Source organism: Notamacropus eugenii, chromosome 6, assembly GCF_028372415.1.
Source record: "Notamacropus eugenii isolate mMacEug1 chromosome 6, mMacEug1.pri_v2, whole genome shotgun sequence".
NCBI lineage: Eukaryota > Metazoa > Chordata > Mammalia > Diprotodontia > Macropodidae > Notamacropus > Notamacropus eugenii.
This window is the reverse complement of record NC_092877.1, coordinates 265,253,298-265,280,771: the sequence shown is the minus strand read 5'-3', so window position 1 is coordinate 265,280,771 and position 27,474 is coordinate 265,253,298. Positions and strand designations below refer to the sequence as shown.

General features: G+C 36.9%; 1 protein-coding gene across 2 annotated transcripts in view; it reads left to right on the top strand.

The window, feature by feature from the left end:
- The window catches only part of BORA (BORA aurora kinase A activator), a 37,352-nt gene extending 10,400 nt beyond the window's left edge, over positions 1 to 26,952 (top strand). For both annotated transcript variants that reach the window (XM_072622314.1, XM_072622313.1), the window contains 9 exons: positions 2,022 to 2,067; positions 4,275 to 4,350; positions 13,249 to 13,314; positions 15,177 to 15,233; positions 15,506 to 15,732; positions 19,376 to 19,529; positions 20,593 to 21,200; positions 25,082 to 25,219; positions 26,558 to 26,952. In XM_072622314.1, the coding sequence (XP_072478415.1) occupies positions 2,022 to 2,067; positions 4,275 to 4,350; positions 13,249 to 13,314; positions 15,177 to 15,233; positions 15,506 to 15,732; positions 19,376 to 19,529; positions 20,593 to 21,200; positions 25,082 to 25,219; positions 26,558 to 26,608 (1,423 nt within the window). In that variant the 3' untranslated portion in view covers positions 26,609 to 26,952. The remainder of the gene's footprint in view (positions 1 to 2,021; positions 2,068 to 4,274; positions 4,351 to 13,248; positions 13,315 to 15,176; positions 15,234 to 15,505; positions 15,733 to 19,375; positions 19,530 to 20,592; positions 21,201 to 25,081; positions 25,220 to 26,557) is intronic.
- The last annotated feature ends 522 nt before the right edge of the window (positions 26,953 to 27,474 follow it).

Genomic DNA, 27,474 nt, shown 5'->3' with positions numbered 1-27,474 from the left:
TCATGATTCTTCTCAATCACTTTGTTTTCACATTGAGGCCTTCCTACTTTTCTTTTTCAGTGGAATATTTCATCCTGATAACATGGAATATGGAGAGATATTTGTTAAGCTTCTAAATCTTTTCTTCTGGTCTACAATGTTAAGCATTGGCATGACAGAAGTATAAACATTACGCTCTGAAGATTATCACAGAATTTTCCCTTCTCTATATTCCCCTTCTTTGTTTTCCTTGGCAATAGCTCTAATAGCTGACAGCCTCCATTTCTGACCTCTTTTCTGAGTTCTTCATGTTGGCTTCAGGATATCTCCACCTGGATTATACTTCATGATACTCATGATGCGAGTTGATGAAATTGTAGATAAAACCAAGTTACTACCATTTGCAAGAAATATGAAGGCTACAAAACATCCTACTATTGGGGTAGAGGTAAATAACTCCTGTATCTTCTGTACCAACTGATTGGATTAAGGTTGGAAAAACAGATCAATGGTTTCTTTCACTCTCTTTTTATTGTAGTAAATAAATTAGAGACATCTGGCTCAATTTCAGAAATAGCTTATTCATGATAGCAACATTCGTGGCTGTTTTTGTTTTTTTTAGAATGAGCAAACTTGCACTTGCCAATGTTGGTCAAAGGCACGGAAGTCCTAAAAGGAAGCCAGAGAGTCTTTTTAGGGGCCTGCTGTAGCTGCTACAGCAGTTCTATCTGAGTATACTACATTTCATCTCTCATTTTTGTGAATTGTGTATAGACTGCCCTCTCTACCTACAATATATTCTTTGGCCTCTGATTCAGAGCTTTGCATATATTTTGGATTCAGTTTTCTGTGTATGTTGTTTCTCCTAAATACTATTTGTAAGCTCCTTGAGGGGAAGGACTGTGTAATTTTTATCTTATAGTGCCTACCACATATTAGGTATAACATTTTAGTATTAGAATACTAATTTCAAGCTTCTAACCCTGCTTCTTCTGACTTCACTGTAGTCAGTGGCACCACTATTCATTTGTTGTTCGTAAATATTGTATATCTGGTCACATGTGGTACCCACTTTGACCCTGCCTTGTAATCTCTCATCTCTTGTATCCAGTTAATTACCAGGCTCTCTCAATTCTGTGACATCTCTTGTTTCCATCTTCTCCTTTCTAGTTATACTGTCACCACCCTATTAATGTCTCTTGTTATCTCATCTTATGGTTATCTGTGTTAATATCTTTTCTACTTACTAGATATCATGATCCTTGAGAGTAGGGGCTGTGTATTATCTAATTTTTTTCTCCTCTGTGCATAAAGTGTTCTGTACATATTATTACATATTATATATTAATATATATTATACTTGTATGTGTCTTAAAGTCAGCTGCCCCAGCCATTAGGACATGTGTAAACATTGCTTAAGATCTGACATGTTGATTGATAGATAGATACATAGATAGATAGATACGTAGGTAAAGGTACGTAGATATTTTAGGAGCTATTTGTTGTTGTTTTTATGGACAATTATATTGATGGTGAGGAAGGAATTAATAAGGGCAAACTTCACATTTTCTAGCTAAGTTCATGTCGTCATTGTAAATTTTAGTTTGATGTTAAGAAGTTAGACAGTAAAACTGATCATGTGAAATAAGTCATTATTGATATTTACATACTGAAAAATGAAGGAGGACTTTGGATAGTTATTTTAGTTTTCTGCAGCATTTCAGTTGTTAGTAACAAAGAAGAAAGTTTGTTCACATGAATCTGTAATATGGTAAGATTAAAAATGATTGCATAAATAGAAAACTTCTTTTGAGAGGAAATTGTTCTAATCCTATATTTTAATGAAAAGGAGGCAAACACTGAACAGTAAGACACTGATATTTCAAAGTAGACGTATTAGTCAAGACACTGGGTTTTTTGTAAAATGAATCTAAAATTTACCATCTTTGCATTCAATAAAATTACTACTTTTGATAGGATTTTAAAAAATATCCAACTAGATGAAGTAATGGCATGGTTATTTTTTTCTTTGCCTTATATAGAATAGATAAAGATGTGGAAGACAAAAGACAAAAAGCGATTGAAGAGGTAATTAAAATTGTTTTTGAACATCAAGCTGGATAAACTTGTTCTCTGCTAATGTATCTACCTAGTACATCAGGGAAATATGCAGTTTAACTACTAGCTTTATCATTTTTTCTTTTGTCTTGGTCTTTTTTCCTACTTTCCTTTCCCTTTTGTAATAAACATTCACCAAAGGGTTTTTTTTTTACCCCCTAGAGTACCTGAAAGACCTCTTAGAATTCTAGACACCCCATAATCATAAACATCACCCTTTTTCTGGAAGAATTGTTTAAATTTTGACTCACCTTTTTTTTCTTCATCTGAGTTTCTTCAAGAAAAAAAATCAGATGTATAAACTTCCTCTGTATTTATGGAAATTTCCTGTGATCTAGATGTCGTGTTTGAAAATATAACCAATAAAATAGCTTTTCCCAAAGACTTAAATATACTAAAGAGAAAAGTACATTATTACTTTTAGCCATTATTTTATTCAGAATATTTTACATTCTGAACTTTTCATTTAAAAGGCTTGTCTAAAATTTAAAAACCAAATTTCCATTCAGTACATTAAAAATTATTTATCATTTTACACGAGTGTGTGTTCAAAGCTCTCCCTGTTGCTTTTTATAATATTGATGGACATACATTGCTCTTTTGAGTAGTTATATTAAATTAAGTATATTGAATATTTTGAACTGATGAAAATCTTTGTGGGAATGCAGTTTTTTCCTCCCTTGAATACCTTCAGAGGTTTTTAACTTATAAAGTACAGAAACCAAAAACATTTTGCAGTTATATCTTTAGTGTCCTATAAACACAAAATCCATTTTTCATTCCTTTTCCTTTCTAGCTAGTTCTTATCTAAAGATACCCAGGTCATCATGTGCTTTTAGTATTGTTGCTGTTTTAGAGAACCTTCATGCATAAGAATTTTAAAAAAATTAAGCCTTTGTTTATTAACCTATTAGTTTCCCATAATTTTTGCCAATTGGCTGCTAAAGTCTTTGGTTGTAGCATGATCAGAAACCAGATATTCCTATGTCATCTTCTCTGTACATTTAAGCAGATATTGTCCTTTGTTTTCCAGATGAAACTTGTTTTTAAAAAGTCATAACAGTATTCTCAAGTTTATCTCTTATTTACTAAGTATTATCATCTGCCTCCTTCATCTAGTACTTTCTAAACCCTGTGACCCAGAAACAACTGTCCTTCATTTTTTAACATGTATCAGAGTCATATAAACTCTTGTTTTAGAAATAAGCATTTTAGAAACCTTTACACACTTTAACATGTGTTAGTATCAGTTGTTTGAGAGAAGAAATAAAAGTTATTCCTAAAATGGTTGTGTTTAGTTGTTTAGTAAAAAAAAAAAAAATCTATGCTGTTGAAAATATTTTTGGCTGTAATGTATATTTTTCTTCCTGAAATTCCATGCTAGCTTACCTTGTTTTAAAGTGGAAGCTTAGAATGTAAAACCTGGAAAAACGAAGGACAGCCCAAAGATTAGAGTTACATATCTGAGTTGAATGATTTATTGAATTTCTTGAATTGTCCTGAAAACGAAGAAAGTAGGATGAGGTATATCAACCGCTGTGGACCTATTATAAAGTAAAAAATGAAACTTCCTGCCTTTTTTGTCAACTCCTACCAATGTGTATTTTATTATATGTTTCCTTAATCAAATAAGAAAAGCTAATCAAAGTATTTATTGATTTTATTTGAAAGAACTGATTTGTATCAGAATCAAATAAATATTTACTGAGTTTTTAGATAGAAATACAGATAGCTAAAGCATTTATTAAGTGCCTACTATATGCCAGGCACTGTACTCATCTTAGTGAATCTTTCTTTTTTATGTTTGTGATTGGTACTTTACCCATAGGAATTTGTTTATATTGATTTTGTTGGTATTAGCATCTAACTGAGCGTACCATATATGCATTTTTATTTATTTACAATCTGAATGGCTTCTTTAAGATAACAGATTAGTTTTAAAATCAGATGAATTTATTGATAATAGCATTCAAAGCAATTAATTTGAAACGTACTTTTTCAGTTTTAGTTTTTCCTTTTCTAGCAGTTTAGGTATATATATTCTAATTGATTGATACATATTGTATTCATGTATGTTTGCATACACAAAAGACATTTGTAAATTGTTAGATGATGATCAATGCACAAAATTACATTTTGTAAAGAATTGGTGTCTAAAAGTCTTTGATTTCTTCCAGTTTTTCACTAAAGGAGTTATTGTACCCTCTCCTTGGACTGATCATGAAGGAAAACAACTTTCACAATGTCATTCCAGTAAGTATGAGTTTTCTTTTGAAAATGTTAGGAAAGTTACTATTTAAAACTTTTTATAGAGTATATTTTTCATATCTGGGTTTGGCAGTGATTAAATATATGACTTTGAAAATTTTTTTGGTTCGTAATATAGTACAAAGCACAATTCTTAACAGAGGTTGTGTTTGTCACCTCTTTTATAGAGCATTCATACACATATAATAACTTACATAGAATTTGATCCTTTTTAAGCCTTTGGAAGCCAGACTTCCAAAGGTTATAGCTTATATAACTCTTCCTGAAATGTTGGATATTTAGTTGGATGTTTCAGAAATGTTTATTTTTTGTAAACTTTGTCATCCTCTCTATGTGCAGCTAGGCACCTTCATCACCTCTTGCCTGGCCTATTACGGCGCTTCCTGACTGGTCTGACTGATTCTCAAGTCTTTACCTTTTCCAATCCATCCTGTAGATAGCCATCAAATTGATTTTCTTGAAGCACAGATTTGGCCAGGTTTCTCTATTATTTAAGAAACTCCAGTGTTTTTCTTTTGCCTGCAGGATAAAATGGAAGTACCTCTTTTGGACATTTAAAGACCTTCACAATCTAGCTCTAACCTACTTTTCAGGGCCTATATTTTCTCATTACTCTCCTTTCTGGTCTAGCTAAACTTACCTGCTTGGTGTTGTCCTTATACAACATATATCTCCCTTTCTTTGTTTTTCATAGGCTATCCATCCCCCATCTTTAGAATGTTCTGCCTTCTCAGCTCTACTCATTCAAGGCTCAGCTCAAGTGTTATTGCCTTCAAAAGTTCTTTTCTGGTTCATAATTTATTAGTACTTCCTTCCTTAATCACTTTATGTTTATTTTGTATATATTTTGTACCAAAATACATATTTTTTTTTATCAAATTCATTTAGCAAAACATTTGATTAAGTATTCCATCTTATTCTCAAGGAAAAATTATGTTTTATATATCTTTATATTCATAAATGTCTTATTCTTACATGGGCAAGACAGTAACACAGTTAAGTGGATTTGGAAAAGGCTAAATGATTGACTTGAAGGTTGTCAGTAATGTCTCATAGCTGGCCTTAAAATTGTCAGTAATGATCCATTGTCTACTTGCAGGAGGTCTCTGTGGAGGCTTCTGTCCTTCACCCTATGCTGTTGAAGGATTTGAGTGCTTTGGATAAAGGCTGCTAGTCTGACCCCTCTGCTCTAGAAGGACTTTGTCTGACTCAAGGGGCTAAAGTCTCAGACTGCTAGGGACATAACTTGCTCACTGCTTGAGTACAAAGCAGCCAGAAGATCTCCAGAGGGGCTCTGATGCTTGGCTGCTAGACTCATGTTGAGTAACTCATGCAAGAGAGCTTCTCTCAGTTGAACCAATTCAAGATATTCTCAGTGTCTATAGCTGTGCATATCTTTCTCTGCTGCGGCTAAGTAAATCTTTTATTTTCATTGTTGAGTGACCTATAAGTGCCTCCTATTGTTCCATATGGAACCTAAATTAACAGGGTGTAGGCCTGAGTCAGACCCAGCCATGGGGATTTTAGTGACCGTAGGCTCAATATGAGTCAGCAGTGTGAAGTGGCAGCCATAGAAACCAGTTGATTATTTTGGGATGCATCAAGAGGTATTGGTTCCTAGAAATAAGGGGGTAATGATCCTTCTGTACTCGGGTCTAGTCAGAGGTAGTTCAGTTCTGAGCATGTTATTCACCTTCCAGAGGAAGGTGAAAGACTGAGTCTGTCATGTGATTATTGATTGAAATGGGGATGGTTAACTGGAGAAGAGAAGACTCACCAGGGCCATGAGAGCTGCCTTCAGACGTTTGCAAGGCTGTCATGTGGAAGAGAATTTGATTTGTTCTCTTTGGCCCTGGAGGGCAGAAGCAGGAAGAATGGGTACAAGTTGGAAAAAGATAGGTATAGAATGATGTCAGAAAAACCCCAAACCCTTCCTAACAATTAAAGTTGCCCAAAAGCAAAAGTGCTGCCCTGAGAGGTGAGAAGTTCCCTGATATTAAAAGCCTTCAAGCAGAGGCCACATCAAATATTTGTCTTCTCCTGCCCCGTGTGCCTCTCCCTACCCCCCTTTTCCATTTTCCAAAGGGTGTTATAATAAGGATTCTTTTGGGGTATGGATTGGACTAGATTGCTCCATTCAATTCAAAAATTTTGTGATTTGGTATTTAACTTTTCTGGTCAGCGAGGTGGTACAGTGGATAGAGAACTGGACCTGAAGTCAGGAAGACTCATCTTCCTGAGCTCAGATGTGCCCTCAAACACTTACAAGCTGTGTGACCTGGTGCAGGTCACTTAACCTTGTCTGGCTCCGTTTCTTCTCTGTACAATGAGCAGGGGAAGGAAATGGCACACCAAACAAGAAAACCCCACATGTGGTCATGGTGAGTGAGACACAACTGAACAGCGTCAGTAAGATATTTACTTTTCTGCAGACATCTTATCTTCCCTCAGTAGAAGTAAGTCCTAGTGATCCTCATTTTTATATTTGTATCCTACTACCTTTATAGTGACTCACACATAGTTGGCACTTAATGGATGTTTGTTGATTCACTAAATTAAATAAGTATGCATTGTTGCCTTTCTCTTGAAGATCATGATCATATTCCTCCAAGTCTTCTCTAAACTAAACTTCACCAGCTCTTTTAACATTTATATGAGTGACTTAAACATTTATTATTTAATCACTTACTCTGTGCAAAGCATTGTAAAGTGCTGGGGACACAAATAGAAAAGCAGGAAAATCCGAAGGAGCTCATGTTATAATGGAGGAGCAACACATTAACTGCAAGTCAGATGGGAAAGTCTTAATTTAAGCTTCAGGATGCAAATGCTTCTTTAATCCTGTTTCTCTTAGGAGTCCTATAAATGACATGATTTCTAGCTTCTGGTCACCTTCCTCTGATTGTGTGCTACTTTGTTAGTAGCCCTCTGAAAATATTACTCAGAACTGAAAACAGTACTCCATATGCTCCAAGGTTTCTGACCCAGCTAGAGGACAGTGAGAGTGTGAATTTCCCTCTGTTGGCCATCTTACCAATTAGTATGCATATTTGTTTGTTACCAAGTAAATATACTTGGTGGTGTCAAACTTCAAAAAAATAATAGTGGTAAATGACAAAAAAAAAGTTTGAAGACCAGTGAGAAATTAAGTGATTGCCCATTGTCAGATGTGTCACGGTAGGATTTGTGCTCAAGTCTTCTTGCTACTGAGTTTAGCTCTCTCCACTACACCAACCTGTCTCTTATGCAGATACATAAGAATTAAGTAGAGAACTAGTCTTATTTTGTCATTTAAGTTTCTGTGTTTAAGTTTCTGTGTGCCAGTATTTTTGTGATGTTATTTCTGTCTGGGATATGGAAATTTTTATTAGTTTTGTTTTTCTTCCTTTCACTTTAACTAAATACTGGATACACATGCTTGACACTTAACTGAAAAATTTATTTTTCCATGGTTATTGAATGACTTCTGAAAACTTAGGAATGCTTCAGTTCTAGTTATGAAACTAATTGTTGTTTTAGAGTGTAAGGTATTAGGGAGATTACTGCTGCTGAATTTAGATAGATAGATTTATTGAGGCTCTTGAATTCTTCTCAAACTTTTCCTCAGTGTCCCTCTCTCTCCCAGAGAACTATCTTATATAACAATTTTTTAAGGAAAAAAGAAAAAAATGAGGTGAGAGCCCTGTTGAAATTGCATAACATGAATTTATAGTGTACCCATTAAAGATAGTTGCACAATTTCTTCCTGCTCTGTTTAATACCTGCATATTGGATCAAAAGAAACAGATCCTGAGGATAATCTAGGGCTGAGACTTGACAGTGAATTCATATAGATAGGACCAGGGGGCACAGAATTTGAGAATAGAGGACAGTATGGAATTTAATTGGTTAACTTTGGGGTCAAGATTAGGAAGGGAAGGATTGCCTGAAGTCAGGCAAGTGGTAAATAACCTATAGAAGTACTGAGGAGTAGAAGGGTGGACGTAGTTAGGATGAGGCTATATAGGCTTGGGGGTGGGGGCTAGGGTAAAGCAAAGGAAAAATTGGTATGATAGGAAGTTATGATTTGATAGATGAATGTCAGTTCTTGAACCTAGAAGTGGAACCCATGTGGGTAATAGTGAGATTTAGGGTTTGACTATCTCTGTGTATGCCTAAGGTGGAATAGAAGAGTAGGTCACAGGATTTGAGGAGATTGAGAAACTGGGAGGTTTTAGTATATAAGGAAGCATCATTATGAATGTTGAAGTGTAAGGGCAGGACTTTGGGAGGAGAAGAAGATAGTGAGCTAGAGACAGAAGTTGAGAAAGGTGAATGACTTCTGAGCAGGTATTCAACAGCCACCTTGATCTGTAATTGATTCATAAATTTTGATAGAGTAAACTTCAAAGGAGATGTTGCTGAGTAGAAAGAGAGTTTGGAAGTGGCAATAAAAAGGAATGTTTGTGATACTCCTTCCATTACCAAAGAAGAGTGAGGTATAATGGAAGGTACAGTCATTGAAGGGAAGGATGGCCAGGGATTAGTGTTATGAGGCTTCTAAATGCAAGAAGATGGAAGGAATGAGAGGAAAAAGTACAAAATAAAGGGAAATACTGAACGGGAATTCATTCCAGGTGGCAGAATTGGAGTGAGAAAGTACTGCTTTCAGCTGAAGGAATAAAGTTGAGTAGGGGGGGGACTGATAGATTGGATTAGCAGTTAATTCTAGGCAGACACAAGTATGGGTAGAATAGAGATTCAAAGGGGCAGAGCCAAGATGGCAGAGTAGAGAGCTGGATCTGTAAAAGCTCTCCCCTACAGCCCATAAAATACCTGTAAAAAATGACTAAACAAATTCTTGAGCAGCAGAAACCAAACAACAGAGTGAAAGAGATTTCCAGCCCGAGAAAGCCTGATAGGCCGGCAGGAAAGGTCTATTGCACGAGGTGCAGAGCGGAGCGCAGCCCAGCCTTGGCTGCTCACAAGTGCACAGTGTGGCAGGGGCAGGACTGGAGAAGGCCTCAGGGGATGGAATCCCCTGCGGTTCCCAGTTTGCTCAACCCACAAATGCCAAAGACATCTTCAAAGATCAATGAGAAAGCTCTTTCATCTGCGTGAGAAGGGAATAGGATCTTGCCCTGCCACTGCAGCAGCAACAGCAGCAGCATCCATTTTTGGAGCCTTCCACCTAAAGACCCTGGGGGAATTGAACTGCTAATGTGGATCTCAGCCCTGAGTAGCTGCCCTGGGGTGAGGAGGAGTGCTGGCTGGTGTGGTGGAACTGGTGGAGGCTCTGGAGAGAGAATCCTGCTCACAAACAGAGAGCAGGCCCACCTGTGCCACCTTGGAGGAACTGAGCACTTACAGGTCCCCAGAGTATACCCTTCTCCTGACAAAGGACTTAAAAGTCAAGTAACTGGCTAGGAAAATGCCCAAAAAAGGGAAAAAGAATAAGACACTAGAAGGTTACTTTCTTGGTGAGCAGTTATTTTCTTCCATCCTTTCGAATGAGGAGGAACAATGCATACCATCAGAGGAAAGCCTAAAAGTCAAGGCTTCAGCATCCAAAACCTCCAAAATAAATATGCAATGGTCTCAGGCCATTGAAGAGTTCAAAAAGGATTTTGATCAATCAAGTAAGGGAGGTGGAGGAAAAATTGGGAAGAGAAATGAGAGCGATGCAAGAAAATCATGAAAAGCGAGTCAACAGCTTGCTAGAGGAGATGCAAAAAATTGCTGAAAACAGTAACGCCCTTGAAAACTCAAATGGCAAAAGGGGTCCAAAAAGCCAGTGAGGAGAAGAATGCTTTAAAAAGCAGAATTAGCCAAATGGAAAAGGAGGTTCAAAAACTCACTGAAGAAAATAGTTCTTTAAAAATTAGAATGGAGCAGATGGAAACTAATGACTTCATGAGAAACCGAGAAATTACAAAACAAAACCAAAAGAATGAAAAAATTGAAGGCAGTGTGAAATATCTGATTGGAAAAACAACTGACCTGGAAAATAGGTCCAGGAAAGACAATTTAAAAATTATGGGACTACCTGAAAGCCATAAAGAGCCTAGACGTCTTTCAAAAAATTATCAAGAAAAATTACCCTGATGTTCTAAAACCAGAGGATTAAATAAATATTGAAAGAATCCACCGATCGCCTCCTGAAAGATCAGAAAAGAGAAACTCATAGGAACATTGTGGCCAAATTCCAGAGTTCCCTGGTCAAGGAGAAAATATTGCAAACAGCTAGAAAGAAACAATTCAAGTATTGTGGAAATGTAGCCAGGATAACACAAGATCTAGCAGGTTCTACATTAATGGATCGAAAGGCTTGGAATATGATATTCCAGAAGTGAAAGGAATTAGGATTAAAACCAAGAATCACCCACCCAACAAAACTGAGTATACTACTTCAGGAGAAAAAATGGTAATTCAATGAAGTACAGGACTTCCAAGCATTCTTGATGAAAGACCAGAACTGAATAGAAAATTTGACCTTCAAACTCAAGAGTCAAGAAAAGCATGAAAAGGTAAACAGGAAAGAGAAATCATAAGGGACTTACTAAAGTTGAACTGTTTACATTCCTACATGGAAAGATTATATTTGTATCTCGAAATTTTTCTCAGTGTTTGGGTAGTTGGTGGGATTATACACACACACACACACACACACACACACACACGTATATATATAGAGAGAGACAGAGCACAGAGTGAGTTGAATAGGAAGGGGTGATATCTAAAATAAAATTAAGGGGTGAGAGAGGAATATATTGGGAGGAGAAAGGGAGAAATGGAATGGGGCAAATTATAAAAGAGGCAAGAAGAAGTTTTTTCAGTGGAAGGAAAAAGGGGGGAGGTGAGAGGGAAAAAGTGAAGCATACTCTCATCACATTTGGCTTAAGGAAGAACTGACATGCACACTCAATTTGGTATGAAAATCTATCTTACACTGCAGGAAAGTAGGGGAGGAGGGGAAAAGTGGGGTGTGGGGAGGATGATAGAAGGGAGGGCAAATGAGAGGAGGGGGGTAATTAGAAGTAAACACTTGTGGGGAGAGACAAGGTCAAAAGAGAACAGAATAAATGGGGGACAGGATACAATGGAGGGAAATATAGTTAGTCTTTCACAACATGACTTTTATGGAAGTCTTCTGCATAACTAAAAACACAAGTATAACCTCTGCTGAATTGCTTGCCTTCTCAGTGGGAATGGGTGGGGAGGGAGGAAGGGAGAAAAGTTGGAACTCAAAAGTTTTAGGAACAAATGTTGAGAATTGTTCTTGCATGCAGCTGAGAAATAAGAAATACAGGTAATGGGATATAGAAATCTATCTTGCCTTACAAGAAAAGAGAGAAGATGGGGATAAGGGAAGTGTGGGGTGTGATAGAAGGGAGGGCAGATTAGAGGAAGGGGTAATCAGAACGCATGGTGTTTTGGAGTGGGGGGAGGGCAGGGATGGGGAGAAAATTTGGAACTCAAAATTTTGTGGAAATGAATGTTGAAAACTAAAAATAAATCAACATTAAAAAAAAAGTATGGGGAGAATAACAAACGGTGGGAGTTTGTTAGCTTTAGGTGTTTTGGAATGCTCAAAGTCTCTTGATCTCCAGCATATTTTTTGGTGTCTTAGCAAGGAGTATTCCACCCACCAGGTAGAGGGAGGTCTTTGCACTGTAGGTGGAGCAGGGATGGGGCTTTACCTTGCTGCTACCTTCTCTGTTTGTGGTCAGGGCTGGCCTGGGGGGCATGGAGGTTCTTTGCTTTATCCTCTGATATCTGCTTGGTCTAATTTATCCTCTTGAATTAAGGTATCAGTTTCACCTTGTTCAGTACCTGTGCTATACATATTTGTATATAGGGGTCTAAAACCTTGAGTTTTCTTGCTGTTCTACTTTTGAATATTTCCTCCTGTGAGTTCCTGGCCTCTACTTACTGTCTTTTTAATAGTGTATTTGGGAAATTTTAACTTTTCAACATAATTTTCAGCTTAAATCTTTCAGTGTCTCCAGAGAAACATTTATTAGATGTGGTCCATCCCTGACAACATCATATCCTTTCTTTATGGTAACTTATGATCCAAAATTCTAGATTTTGTTGTTGTTCACAATCTTCTGAATGAGCTGTTTGTACCCTTGTCTGCTTTTCTATTCTCAGACTGTTAATGTCTTCTGTTTCTAGCTTATACCTTCACAATCCAGTATATTTAATAACACTCAAGATCAGTATTACCTATACTGTTATCTAGAGCCCTACATTATATAGAGAGTGGTTCTCTGAGAAAATTTCAATTCCAGTGATATTTTCCTCCCAGAATTATTAAGTACAACTTTAATAGCTTAAAACTGCACTAAGATTTTTGGGATACCCTTGTAATTTTGTACAAAAATGGATTTATTTAAATGGAAATTGGATTATTTTCTGTTTACTCCAAATTTCTACACTCTTCCAGGCCCAGAGGATATTATATATAAGTCTTATTGGCCAGCATTTATGTGTTCCATCAGTATATTTCAATCTCCAAAGTATTTATTTCGTGACCAGATTAGCTTAGGAAATTCTTGTTTCAATAAATTAATTTATGATAAAGCCACAAGAGAAACTAATTTTTGTGTTGCATCCTAAATATTTTGAAATTGATAATATAGAAAACAACCATGTTATCCCCAAATACTCCTTTGGTCAGTAATCTAGATGTCTAGACTGGATAGATACCTTTTCCAGTGTGGTGTTTTATTTTTACTATATTGACTAGAGAAATAGTAATGGTATCAAAATGTATACTTTTAGATATTATTCTTCACTTTTTTTTATACAAATGCTGTTTAGTAAAAAATGCACTTGGCTTACCACTTACCAAGACTTAAATTGTTAAACTGAATACTTTCAATTTTAAATTTTTTACAGGTATAGACATAAACAAGGTATCTCCAGTTGGAAGAGAACTGACCCTATCTTCTGGAAAAAACAATGGTATATGTAGCTATAATGTAAAATAAAAACAGGTTCTAAGTAATGATATATTTATTATTAAAACCCATGTATTTTAATGTTTATTTAAGTTTTAAAATATCTTTCATTTATTATGAACAAACCATATAACCACTAAGTGATGTGACTCTTCTTAAGTACAAATTATACATCCAGATGAGGGTTGTCCTATTCAGAGTGGTCACTTGGTATGTTGCCATTACTTAAAATGTTTTTGGAATTATTGCCTTCAGAACCTGAAGTACAGTTGTTTGAATCTTCTTAATGGTGGTTAATATTTTCTTTTTTTTCCTTTGAAATAGTGAATAGTTATTTGAAGTCAAATCTTGTAAACAAGGTACATACCATTTGGGTTTGAAAAGGAATTATATATGTATAAAGTAATGAAACTGTTTTATACCAAAGTGAGAGAATTTATTCATCTAAATGAGTGTTGTCCTGCAAAGGATAATCACTGTGTTCCAAAAATAAATTGCCTTTGAGTTCAGTTTAGGAGCATTGTAAGATAAACAAGCAAAACAGTTTCATTGCTTTAAAGTCACACTACAAATTCTGGATCTTATTCTTCAGGAGTATACTTCTGAATTTGCAAATTGATCTCACACTTAAGAAATTTACAGCTGTTAATGGAAACTCCTCTCTACTTTTAATCCTGTGTTCGTTCTTCTCTCCATCAGTCTTCCATAAATTCCTCATTATTATAGTCATTTGCTTTACCTTCTGACCTATAATCCTAGCCTTCTTTCTCTGGTTTTGTATATTTTACATGTTTCCCTTACTTTTAGCAAGGAGAAGTTACCTTAAGAAGGAGTCGTACAATAGTACTAACCACAGTAGTGATAATGGTGGTGTTAATATTTATATGACACCCATTCTGTGCCAGGCAGTATGTCAGACATGTTACAAATATTATTTCATTTGTAGAATAATAGCAATTCCCAAAAAAGACTACAGATTTATCCACAAACGGGAGGCTGTGAAGTTCATGGCAGGCTGGTCAGGAGATAATCTCAGAGTCAGTGTCAACATTTAGGTGTTTACTGTGTGACAGGCACAGTGTTAAAGACTGGGGATACAAAGGAAGACAGAAGACAGCCCTTACCCTCAAGGAGCTCACAATCTCATGGGGGAGACATCACAGAACTAGAAACTGAAAAGGGGTGGGAAGAGGTTACCAGGCACAGGGACAAGGTAAAGTAATGTGGCTGGGAGAAAAAGGATCTGAGGAGGTGTCAGTTTCTGAGTTGATTTCATCTTGGAGAAGGATGAATTTCTGAAATGAGGAACACCAGGAAAATAATCTGGTAGAAAATGATGAGAATTCCCTGGGTGCAATCCTTTATGGAGGGTGTGGGAGGAGCTCTCCAGTGTCCATCTTCCACCCTTTTCAGTCAGATCTAACTTGACTTTTTGCTTCCATGCTTTTATATAGACTTGTGAACAGCCTCGTTGTTCAAGATATCAGCTAGAAAATGAAAGGCCTGGACAAAGGGCATGGATTCAACGTTAGCCAGTTTAATAGTCTTCTGAGATATCAGAACCAAATTTGAAATAAATGGGACTGTCTGGGATCCCCTGCTGACTAAGTGTCTTCAGGACACCAAATGGTTCTTTCCTACAGTGAGCAGTGGAACATTCTTGAGGCCTGAAGAATTTCTTGGTTCAGCAGGGAAGTTCAGAACCTTACTATTAGAATTGTGGAACTCTGTACAGCAAATAGTATTTCCTAGGGATAATGCTTGTGCTAACTTCTTTGTGGAAAACTCCTGCTGAGGAGAGCTGCTGGGCTTGTGACATGGCTGTGTTACGTACTCTTCTGATCCTTATTTATTTATCCTTTGCAGTTGCTTGTCAGACATTGTTGTCTCTCCCTGTGGATTTTAATTTAGAAAAACTGTTGGGTAAGTATTATATTTATTTAGATTTTCATTTTAGGTGTTAGATTTTTATGTATTGTTTGCTCCTTTATAAATCAAAATGTTGTGTTTAAATACCTCCTTTCAGAGGGGAAAGGTCTTTATCAAACTGCCACAGACTGAAACCCATAATTTTAATTCATAAGAATCAAGTATGTACCCGACAGCGCTATCTTACTCATATTAAACAAAAATCCCCCCTAAAAACTTGGCCCTTTTGTTTTTCAAACCTTTAATCATCTATTAAATTAATGTAGGGGAATATTTCAGAGCAGATGAATTTGCTGACCAATCTCAAGAAAACCTCAGTTCTTCATCTCTAAGAAGAAAACTGTTTTTAGATGGAAATGGAAGTATGTCTGAATCCTTGTCTCCAACTTCTCCCAAGAGTCCATATAGTAATGCTCCAGCATCAGTTGAAGTCCTTTATTCAATAGATTTATCCCCAGTTAGGTGTAGGAGCCCCGTGGAAACACCAAGCTCGGTAAGTGCTTAACTAATGCTTTTTCATTAATTTCCTAAGGAATACAGTACTATCTTTGTGTATCTAACACATTAAAAAAATTTTTTGATCAACTTTATTTTCACACAGGTCACTTTGTTCCTTTATTGAACAAATACTTATTAATCATCTATTATACAGTAGTGTGTTAGACTCTGAGAATACAAAAATGAAAGTCTGTGTCATTAAATCACATTCTCCTGGTGGGAACATCACATTACATTACTGGGAATTTCCCAGAAAATCCTTGAACAATCTCCTCTACAGAGTTCATTTCACCTGAAGGTTGTGTAAAGCCTCTTAGTGGTGGGGTTGTGTCAGATACTACAGTCACTAGTGACATTGTCTGGTTATTGTGAGAGAGGCAGTATGTGGATGTGGTATAGTGGGTGGAAGGCTGGGCTTGGAGTCATGAAGACCCGAGTTGAAGTGCTACCTTTTAACACATACTAGCTGGGTAACCATTGACAAGTCACTTAATCTTTCAGTGTCCTAGATAAGTTCTGTATATTATGCTGATCTGCATTGATGGAAGGAGTTTCCATATGTTGCAGAAATTACAATTCCCATCATACCTAGTGTGCACTGTCACCTCATATCGATTTCCTAGTTCATAATGTTGACATTGATAATCTGTTTCTAAAATTTTCTCTTAATGGTCAACAAAGTCTCTGTCATAACTTACCCATTCTGGTGATTCTGAAGCCCCACAGGTCATCATGCAAACCCCAGCTGGTCAATTATATTTTTTTTCTTTTTTTTTTTATTTTTCCTCTCAACTTTGCTACTCCTCTGGTCTACCTAGAAGCTACCCCCACTCCCACCCCCTTCCCCTGGGCCTTCTGGGATGCCTGCTTCACTGGCAAAAATCTTGCTTTCATCTTCAACCTTTTCCTTTCTCACTTCTGTCTTCTGCCTCTTTCAGAGACCTCACTCCCTCCTGCTTTTTCACTGCTTGAAGTGAGAGATTTGAAATACTCCTTCAACCCCATTGCTATTTCAAGGTTCTCTCATTATCTCCAGGACTCAGTAACCTTTCCTCCTTTGAGGTTCATGCAGTCTATAACGACTGCCAGTCACAATCCTGATAGCTGTTGACTGCAGACCTCCAGGACACTCCCTTTTCTTCCTCAGTGAGTTCAGTGTCTGGCTGGCTGTCTTTCCTCCGCAACACTTACCCTCACACTAGGGGACTTCTCCAGACATATTGATGCTCCTTCAAACATCCTGACCTCCCAGTTCCTCAGCTTACTCACTTCCCATGACCTTCTTTCCCTCACTGTCTCAGTCACACACAGACATGGGCTTGTTTGTGATCTTGCCAACACTCACACGTGCACCACTGCCATGTTGATAACCTCTAAAATTACCTTAGCCATGCACCGTCTATTAGCACTTCATCTCTCCCTCTGCCTTCCAGTTCCAGACCCTGTTCTTTTCCTACACCTCTGCACTGTCCTCTTCTCGAGTCCCACTTTCCACTGACATTGCCGATTGTGCTTTGCCAGACCTCAGACTTAGATCATTCTCATCATCCCCTGCCTTTGCCTTTGTATACTTGCTTAGAAGGAAGGTGAAGATCACACAACCATCCTGACTGAATTCACTGCAAATTTGTTACATATCTTCAACTGAGCCCTCATTGCCACTAGGCAATCTTTTTACACCTCCCTAATTAACATACTATCCCACTCAACATGGTGGGTGTTTCAGACATTTTCATCTCTCCTCAAACCTCCCATGGCTTCCCCTCCAACTTCCCTCTCTGCTCATATTTTATAGGAAAAAAAATGGTCATTTGCCAAGAGCCCCCTCTTCTCCCTTTTCCTTATCTTTTATCACCTTGTGTCGCTTTCCTTCTTAGCCTGTCTTCCTTGATTAGATGGCCTTTCCATTCCCTCTTCTCTCCTCCCTCAGACTGCCTCTTTTATCATCTGCACTCTCTCACTTACATTTAATTTCTCCCTGTCTACTGACTCCTTTTCCACTACCTACAAATAACCCTCATTAAAAAAAGTCACTTGATGGATCCTTCCCTGCTAACTGTTATCCCATGTATTATCCCTGCCTTTTGTGGCTGAACTTGAGAAGGCTGTTTACAACAAGTGCTTCTACTTCCTTTCTTCTTACTCTTTCCTTCCCTCTGCAGTCTGGCTTTTAAACCTCCTCATTCACCAGAACTGTCCTTCCAAGTCACCAGGGGCGTAACTGCCAAATCCAGTGGCCTTTTTCTCAATCCTCTGGACCTCTTAGCCTTTGACGTTACTTTCTTCATATACTTGATATTCTCTTCTCTGGTGGTTTTCATGATACTAGCTTCTCTTGGTTCTCCTATCTGACTGCTCCTTCTCAGCCTCCTTTCCTGGATCTTCATCCAAGTCATGCCCACTAACTATGGGTGTTCCCCAGGTCTCTCCTGGATTCAGTTCTCCCTCTGTATTGTTTTATATGTTGATTTCATCAGCTGGTAAGGATTCAGTTATTATCTATGCTAATGATTTGCAGATCTACTAATCTGGCCCTGATCTATTTGCTGACTTCCAGTCTTACATCTCCAGCTGTCTTTCAGACATCTCAACCTGACATAAACTCAGTGTATCGAAAACTGAGCTTAGAACCTTTGCTCTTAAATTCCTTCCAGACTCCCCTGTTACTGTCTAGGGTACCACCACCCTCCTAGTCCCCATGCTCACAACATAGGTTTCATCTTTGATTCTATACTCGAACCTTCCCATATCCAATCTTTCGCCAAGGCCTGTCAATTTTATTTTTGTAACACCTCTCAAGTATGCCCACTTCTTTCCTCTGATACTTCTAGCACCTTGATGCCTCATCTGACACCTCAACTATTGCAACAGCCTGATTATCCTAAGGCACAGGTCTGACTATATCAACCTCCTCCCACACATATACCCCAACTCAATAAACTTCCATTTAAACTTCCAGTATCATGGATAAAATCTTCTGTCTGGTATTCAAAACTCAGCCCCTCCTCCTTTTCCAAGCTTCTTATTCTTCTTCTCCCCACCCTGTACTATTCAGTACAGTTATATTAGCCTCCTTGTGCCTCAAACGAGACACTCCATATTTTGGCTCTGGACGTTTTCATTTGGTGTCCCTTTTGCCTGGAGTGCTCTCTCTCATTTCTGTCTCTTGGTTTCCCTGGGTTCCTTTAAGTCTCAGCAAAAATTCCATCTCCTTCAAGAAACCTTTCTCTTTAATTCTAGTACTTGATTATTTCTTAGTTTTCTCTTCTATAGCTTGTTTATTATGAACTCCTTAAGGGCTAGGACTGTTACTTGCCTTGCTATCTCCGGTGCCTGGCACATAGTAAGTGTCTAATAAATAGTCATTGACTGATGACAGCAAATTCAGCTCTTCCCTGATTCTCCACCCCCTCTAGCCCCAGGTTCTCATGCTCTCTTCCCCAAAAGGACTTTGCATTTATTTTGCTTATATTTATTTCTATACATGTTGTCTTCCGTGATAGATTGTAAGCTTTGTGAAGGCAGGAACGGTTTTTTCTTTGTAGCCTAAGTGTGTAGGTACTTCATGAATGCATGTTGGTTGATTGATAGATAAATGATCTCTTTTCTTTTATATGAACTTTTTTTTTTAATCATAGGGCCAGTTTTCCTCCAGTCCTATCCGGGGAGGTACAAGAAAATACAGCTTGGAAAGCATCACGAGTCCCTCATTTCCACAGCACCCCCCTACAACTATTGCTTCCCCAGCATTCTCTCCAATTGCTTTTCAGATAGGAAAAACACCACTCTCTGGTATGTCTGCAGGGTTTTGTTTGTTTGTCTTAAATATAAAATGAGGCTTTTTTTTTAACAGTCCTACTCAATTATTTCATCATGACATAAAAGTGGCCTGGGGTTCTTGAAGGATATGGAATGGAATCAAGATTTGGCAGATCTCACCAAGCTGCACATGCTTTCATTATAGCCCTGATGACAAAAGGCCACCCTAGAAAGTTGGGAGAGACTTACTGCTAGAATTAATTTTTTTGACCACAACAATTAACGCAGATCTGTAAGGCCTTAAAAGGTTAGATCTGTGTGGGTGTAGGATGTTTCCATACTATTGAAATTACAGATACTATGAAACATGGAAGTATTAAAATGTGTTTGATGTAGATAGAATTGTAATTATTTTCGTATATTTTTATGGGTGGAGCCTCCTAGATGAGCTCTACATTTCTAAAAATCTGAAGTTTAGGTTAAAAATCTTTCTAACAGTTTAAAATATTCACTGTAGTTTTAGATACAATTCCATTCATGTAGCATATTTTACATTTTTGAAAGAAAATCAGCAAAGAAGGTATTTCAGGTGGGATTATATTATAAAGGATTATTATCAAACATGCCTTCTTCCCTGAAATTTTACACCTAGTTTAAAAGTGATCAAAAGTTTATTTTCTGCATTTAAAGTTTTAGCATTCTGGTGAGATAAATTATGCAGGTTGTGTTTTTGTTTTTATTATACTTAGAAGCTGAAATTATGAGCTTTTTACTATTTATCTGATAACAAAATAATGAGATGCACAATCTCTTATTATATTAATTTGAACCATATTGTTTCTTAAAAGATTTTTCTTGGTGTTGACTTGTCTGATTGAGAACAGTATGGTACAAGTGATCCTTATTATTCAATAGAGTCATACTCTTTTTGAGCAGTAACAGTTAAATAATTACTCTAACTGTAGGGAGCTAGTTTTCCAGAAATGGAAGTTCCTAATAACTAAGAATTTTAATTGGTATCATAAATATGTAAGTAATACATTTTCTAAACTCATTTGTGTGTGTGTGTGTTATATCTCTTTTTTTTCATCTTTAGAACCAAGGAAGTTTACCTTTCGTTCTCCTGATGTGCCATCTGCTCCAAATTCTAATGGCATTACCAACTCCTGTACCAGAAGTCCATATATAGATGGCTGTTCTCCAATTAAAAATTGGTCTCCTATGAGACTTGGGAAGTGCAATGGAGGTACTCAGTACCGTACTTCACTTATTCGAATCCCTTTTACTCTCGAGCATCATAATGAAGAAGAAGAAAAAGAAAATGCTCCTCCCACAGATGCCTCTTTACCACCAATGGATACTGCTGGAGTACACCTGCGACAGCGAGATGGGGATGCTTTTGCACACGGCACACATTTAGTTGTGGCTACTATGTCTATTACAAAAGATAAATCCAGTGCTTGTGAGAAAGAATTGGCATTGTTGCAAGATATTGAGGGTGAAAAGGAGAATAACTCTGTAGACATGGTTGATCCTGTGGAGATAGCAGATGAAAACATTTGGGTTAAGGATACAGTTGGTAAGGGGAGTTTACCAGTGACTGGATTTATGACAGGTATTGCTTTCAGTATTGAAAGCTCTCATATGTGTATGTCACCTCTTGCAGAAAGCAGTGTCATTCCTTGTGAAAGCAGCAGCATTCAGGTAAGGCATTAGAAATCATTTCAACTTATTTGTTGATATTTTCCATTGCCTTCATTTAAAGCATCAAGCACATATTCTTCTTTCACTACTTCTCTGAATCTATTTAGAAAGAAAAGTGATTTCATATTGCTACTGTAACACTATAAACTCAAAATAAAATATTCCAAAATCTTTTGAAACCTGGAATATACCATGTAGTCTGCTCCTTGGTGAGCACTATGCTATACATCTTATTGATACTGTTAATTCTCCATGTGACCACGGGACTATGACCATCTCAGAGAAGCTCATCTTGTCTTCCCCCTTTCATAAAACCAGCTTTTCCCTGTTACTGAGGTTAGCCAGTCCATGCTGCAAAACATGGAGTTACCCAGGAGCACAGGCATGCAAACGACACGCCTTCACTTCTTTACAGAAATGGCCTATGTTAGAGGTCAGCAGGGTTGTTGCCACATACTGTGACCTAGCTGGGTGGGTGCACTCTTCGTCAGCTTTCATTGGGCTAAAATACCCATTGGAGAAAGAACTAATTTGTGGACAGAGGGAATAACCCTGCTGCCCTTACCATCACAGAGTCACCTGAATTCTTCTGGCCTTATTTTCCTAGTTTATAAAATGAGTAGTTTGGACTGTATGAAATTTACGTCATGGACTGATAACTCCCCAGAAAGGTCTGTTGCTTTCATTTCAGTGGGTGAGCCAAGTACTTGACTTTGAATCTTGACTGCCTCTAAGAGTTTGGGGACTTTGAGAAAACCCTTAAACCTTTCCAAGCTTGAGTTTTGTCATTTATAAAAGGAGGAATTTGGAATAGGTGTTGTCTAAAGTCCCTTCCAGCTCCCAAGCCCATGATGTTGGAGTGCTGTCTATGGTAAATGGTTTCAATCTATGGTAAATTGTTAGATTTTTGTAGTACTCTTAATGAAATCCAAAATAAGTTATTTCATTTCTGAGCCCTTTAAAAACAAAAAATGTGTGATTTGAACAGTGGAATGCTTTCCACAAAGAGAAATAGCAAGTGTGTCCAAGGCTGATGGAGGTTCCTGAGGCTAGAGACATGGAAATTAAGTGACTTTCTCAGGATCATAGACTAATAAGGGTTCAGGCTAGGATTTGAACCCATTTCTTAACTGAATCCAGACCCAGATTTCCATCCAGTACACTAGTCTGCCTTTATAATAGCATGAGAACCTTTAGTAAAGTAATAAGGGTCCTCATGTTCTCTTAATTAGGCAATAAAACAACACCAGAAAGGTCAGTTGCGTTTTTGACCTTAGGTTTTAAAAGAAAATAGTATGATAGAGGAAGGGTAGGTCAGGAAGGATATCATGTTGCTTGGTCTCTACAGTCTACCTTTAAAGGTGCAGGCAACCTCTCAGGATGCATCTTTCTCTTAAGTGAATCTTGCCCTAAGGAAATGCAGTTTCTGGTATGGTATTTTTATTTTAAAACCTTATCTTAGGAAATAGAATTAATAATTTCTGTGATTTAGGGGAAAATGCAGTTTACTGCATTCTTAATTGAAGATTAAAAAGAAAAAATCCTAGACTAAAATTTTTCTTGCAGAAATTAATCTTTAGTTTCCTAGAAGGGTTAGGCAGCTGTAGTATATTTGAAAAATACTGGGCTATATGCCATGAGAATTGTCATGGCTTCATTTTTCTAGCCTATTTCATAATCGGTAAAGATGGCATCCACTAGATGCCATCTTTAAATTTTTTCTAGCTCTACCATTCAATGATCTTTCTATAAATTCAGATCTAAAGCCCCAGGAAAACGTCTGATTTTGTTTTGTAGATAATAACTCATCAGAAACACATCTATTCCTTAATTTAACTATAGGTCTTCTTTGTTCTAGATTTTTCTCAGCATACTTCACCTGAGTTATGATTGTAATTATTTATAAGTAACCACCACCATTCTCATCTTAGTCAGGGTTGCTTTAATTTTAGAACTGAATTCTGAAACCCTTACCTAAGATTCCAAACATTCTGAGGATTTAAGCTATTATATTATATTATGTCATGATTCTATTTTCTACCCTTTACTGCCTATCGTGACCAGATATCTAATTTCAAAGTAACCCAAGGTGGAATATTATTCCTACATAGCAAATATATCAGTGTATCCTTAGCAGCCAGTATAAATATATTGACCCCCCAGTGGAAATATGGTTTCTGTATGCAACAACTAACACCATAATAACAGAAAACAGTGTTCTTATAATACAGTATTATACTGCAGATTTGAACAAGACAAATATTGGGCAGTGTTGGTAGCAAATTGAACTAAGCTTATTCAATAAAAAAGATCTTTAAGAATAATGGGTAGGTTCTCAAAGCTCTGTATCTTCAGCTTTTTAATATATACATATATATGTATATATATGTACTGAACTATATAATGAAAATTAATAGTTTAACTGAAGCAGAGGGTATTAAGAATTACTTTCTGTGTGGCCAGAGGTTCTGGCCAAAAAGAAAGTTACTTTTGGTGGGAAAAATTTAGGATCTTGCTGAACATTGCTTTTAGACATTTTTTCAGATGGAGAACATTGGTACTTTAGTTGTCCCTGGTTCCATTTATTTTGTGAAACGAACAGGTTTTGATCCTCTTCCTGCTTCTCTGTCCTATGTAGATTTATGCCACATTGGAGAAGCTGGCAGTTGAAAGTGGCATGCACTTTAATGGTTGCATATTTCAAAAAAGTTTTCTAGCATTTTTTCCCTAGTACTGCTAAAAAACAATCATTGGCAATGTCCAACAGGGATTGGATGACTACTTGTGGTTGATATGTTGTGGAGAGGAATCCTTATTGAGTTGTCTGTTGTACTGGATGACCTCTGATTTCGTCCAACTCTGAAGTTAAGAATTTGTATTTAGTCTTAGAGTGCTAACGTTTGATATAAAAAGATTAAATTATGTATGTTTGCCAGTGGATGAGCTTTTTATATCTTAGTTGCTAGATTTAATTATAAAATATAGCAGTCTTTAAAAACTACCCAAACATGCTGAAACACTGACAGCTGAATGTTTTCTCTTGGAAGGTGGCCCCTTTGGGAATCTGTAACACATTCTTTTGATGATTCTTAGATACAACGGATTTTTGTTCCTTAAGGGCATTTGATTTTCGTACATAGCCCCAAGTCATTAAGTCCATTATGATCTCTAAGGGGAATGACTTGCATAATACAGTGAGATGTAGACCTGTAATTTCATTGGTATATAAGGAGCTCCCCTTGAGGACACTCACTACCATTGCATGGTAGGCAGCTGCTAGACTTCATCTGAATGGGTTACTTGTGTGGGTAAGTCTGGCCAAGGGTCACACAGCCAGTATCTGAGATGGGATTTGAACTGAGGTCACCTCCCAAGAATGAGATCCCTCATTCTTATTATAGAGAAACAACTTTTCTGGAGTGGCATGTCTGTAAATGATAGTGCAAAAGATTTCATTTTCATTTTTAACAATGCCAGCATTATTGGCAAAAATGCATATTCCCTCAAATGTGACAGCTTCAAAGGGAACCAAGCTCACTGAAGGGTATATTCTGAGAACTGTTAAGTTTTTTTTTTAATCTTACCCTACAGTTTTGCTACTTTATACTCGTCATGCTTATACTCGTCATGCTTATTTTATTCATTTTGGCATAATTTTATTGCATATTACAGTATTGATGTATAGTACTAATTATTAACAGTTGATGAAATTCACTCATAGTTTAAATTTTAAGCATATGTTTAAGGTTCCTTAGAGATGTATTAAAATTTTAAAATACTTTCAAGGTTCTCCAAGATCATGTATGTTGTGATGTTTATCTAAAAAATCTAGAGTTTGCAATTTAATTCTTAGGTGACTTTTCTTTTAACATTCTTCTCAGGTGGATAGTGGCTATAATACACAGACTTGTGGCAGCAGTATTATTGATACAATTGGAATAGGAACAGAGAGCTATTGTCGAGAAAATGATGCACTGTCCTTGGAAGTTCACAACAAATCTCAAGTTCCTGAAGCAAAGGTATGTGATACTTTTGGAGAGAAAGACTCTATATAGTGGTACAATATTGTGTTTGTTTTAGGGCTTTATTATGGTGAAATTCTTTATCCTCAACAAAATCTTTATAAAGCGCATTATCAGTATCATCACCTTTTTGTTCTAGATCTAATGGCAGTATGAGTTTAATTCTTTTTTCTAAGGTATTTTGAAATACAATAAAACTTTATTTAAAAATGTAAAATCATTAGCTCCCAAATCATTAGATTTGGCCTGTGGGTTCTGGTTTGCAGAACTCTTCTCTAAGTGAAAGTGCAATGAAAGAAAGTTTAGAAACAGGACTCCTGCTTAGCCTAGTGCTTTAACTCAGCATTAAAGGGAAGGCCTTTCCAAGGAGAGTGCCAAACAGTACAGCTGGTTTTCCAGTTTTTGCGTTTGGTCTTCTGGTACACTTCTGCTCTGTCTGAAGTATCCCAATCACAAGACCGTCAGGCATGTTCATAAATATAAATAATTTTACAACTTTCTGCTAATGTGTATTCTAGTAATACCAAGGGCTTCCTTTCCTTATTATTGAGATAGCTGTGATATTTTTAAGGACTAGCACTTACTAGAACTGTGTCTCCTTATCTGTAAAAAATGGAGATAACCTACGTACCAATGAAGTTTTAGGGCGATTGTAAGGACAGCTTTGTTAGCAGTCAGCTGTTATTACTGAAAGGCTTGGCTGAAGCCAGAATTCTAACTCCTGGTTCTCATCATGCCACTGAGCTTTTCTCAGCCTTAGTTTAATATCTCTAAAATGATACACACACTAGTGGTACTTGCACCTGCTTTTAGTGTTAGAGGAAAAGTGCTTTCTAAGTCTTAAAATCCTATGAACTTTTATTTTAACAGTAACCTGTGTATGTGTTAATATTTTTGTTAAACTTTAACTGTTAGAAAATTTATCAACTGCTGGATCATTTTAAAAAATGAATATATCCTTAAAGTAATTTTTTCCCCATTAAAGTTAGCTTTTACTACTTGTCACCAATTTTTGTCTGTATGGACTGTGAGCTTCCTGAGATGAAATCACAAGTAGATAAATGTTTCTGAAACATATAACAACTAGCATGGATATGATGGTACTTCTAAGATTTACAGTCTTACATATAGTAACTCATTTTACTCTCCCAACAGTGGTGAGGTAGGTGCGATGATCATTTTGTGGATGAGGAAACTGAGGCAGATATAGGTTCAGTGACTTGGCCACTCTAGTTAAGTGAACTAGATCTTCTTGACTGTAAGCCTGAGAAATCTTAGTGCTCTGTCATCAAACAGACTGATAACAAGGTGTTCCCTTTTTTTTTCTTTAATTAGCAAGAACATGTAATACAAGGACATTGGAGGAAAACAGCACATCCTTCGTAGAGGTCTGTCAGTACTGCAGGTTATCACTTAATTGCCAATTGAAGATGCTCTGTGCACAGCTCAATGATGTGATTACCATTGGGAGAAAACTGCCTTGACTCCATATTGAAGCCTTCTCTCTTTCCCTTCCGAATGTGAAAGTTGGCACTGCAAATCAAATGCCCGAGATGATGTTTACAAGAAAAGGGCAGAACAGCTCCTGAAACTTCACCAAAGCACAGAAGACATGTATTTTTATCATTAAATCTTCATAATTACCTCGTGACTTGATGTTAACTAATTTTGTTAAATGTGACATGATTTTTTCTGATGTAGAGGATTAATAAATTGTTGTATTTTTCACATTTCTGTTCAGCATTGCTCTTTAAATGGGTAACCATTAAATAAGACTTAACAATAGATGTAAAATTACTTTGACCTGCTTAGTTTATTTAGTCTTAAATCATTAGACCTAGGTTTTCCACACTAAGATATTTGATGAAAACTCTATTCCCCAAGTGTTCTATTTGATTTTGAAACATGAAATTCTGTCAGACCTTAACTTATATCCTTTCTCTCCCTGTATCTTTAATACCAATTCTAAACCACTGTCTTCATGGCAAATACTAGTCACTGTGCTAATTGCTTAACTGGTTCATTACACCACCTCTGGCCACTGTGCCCCACTTTAAATCATGATGCTTTAAGTATCCATTAAGTTGATATTTCCTTTCTGTATACTCCTAAATCCTGCTAGGGGAAGTTATAAAACCATACCAACTAGGATTACTACAAATTGATTGGATTATTTAATCTCAACTAAGCCCTCCCAATAATCTTTTTGTTCTGACTTGATTAGCTATCACATTCTCCATAGTACCTGTTCT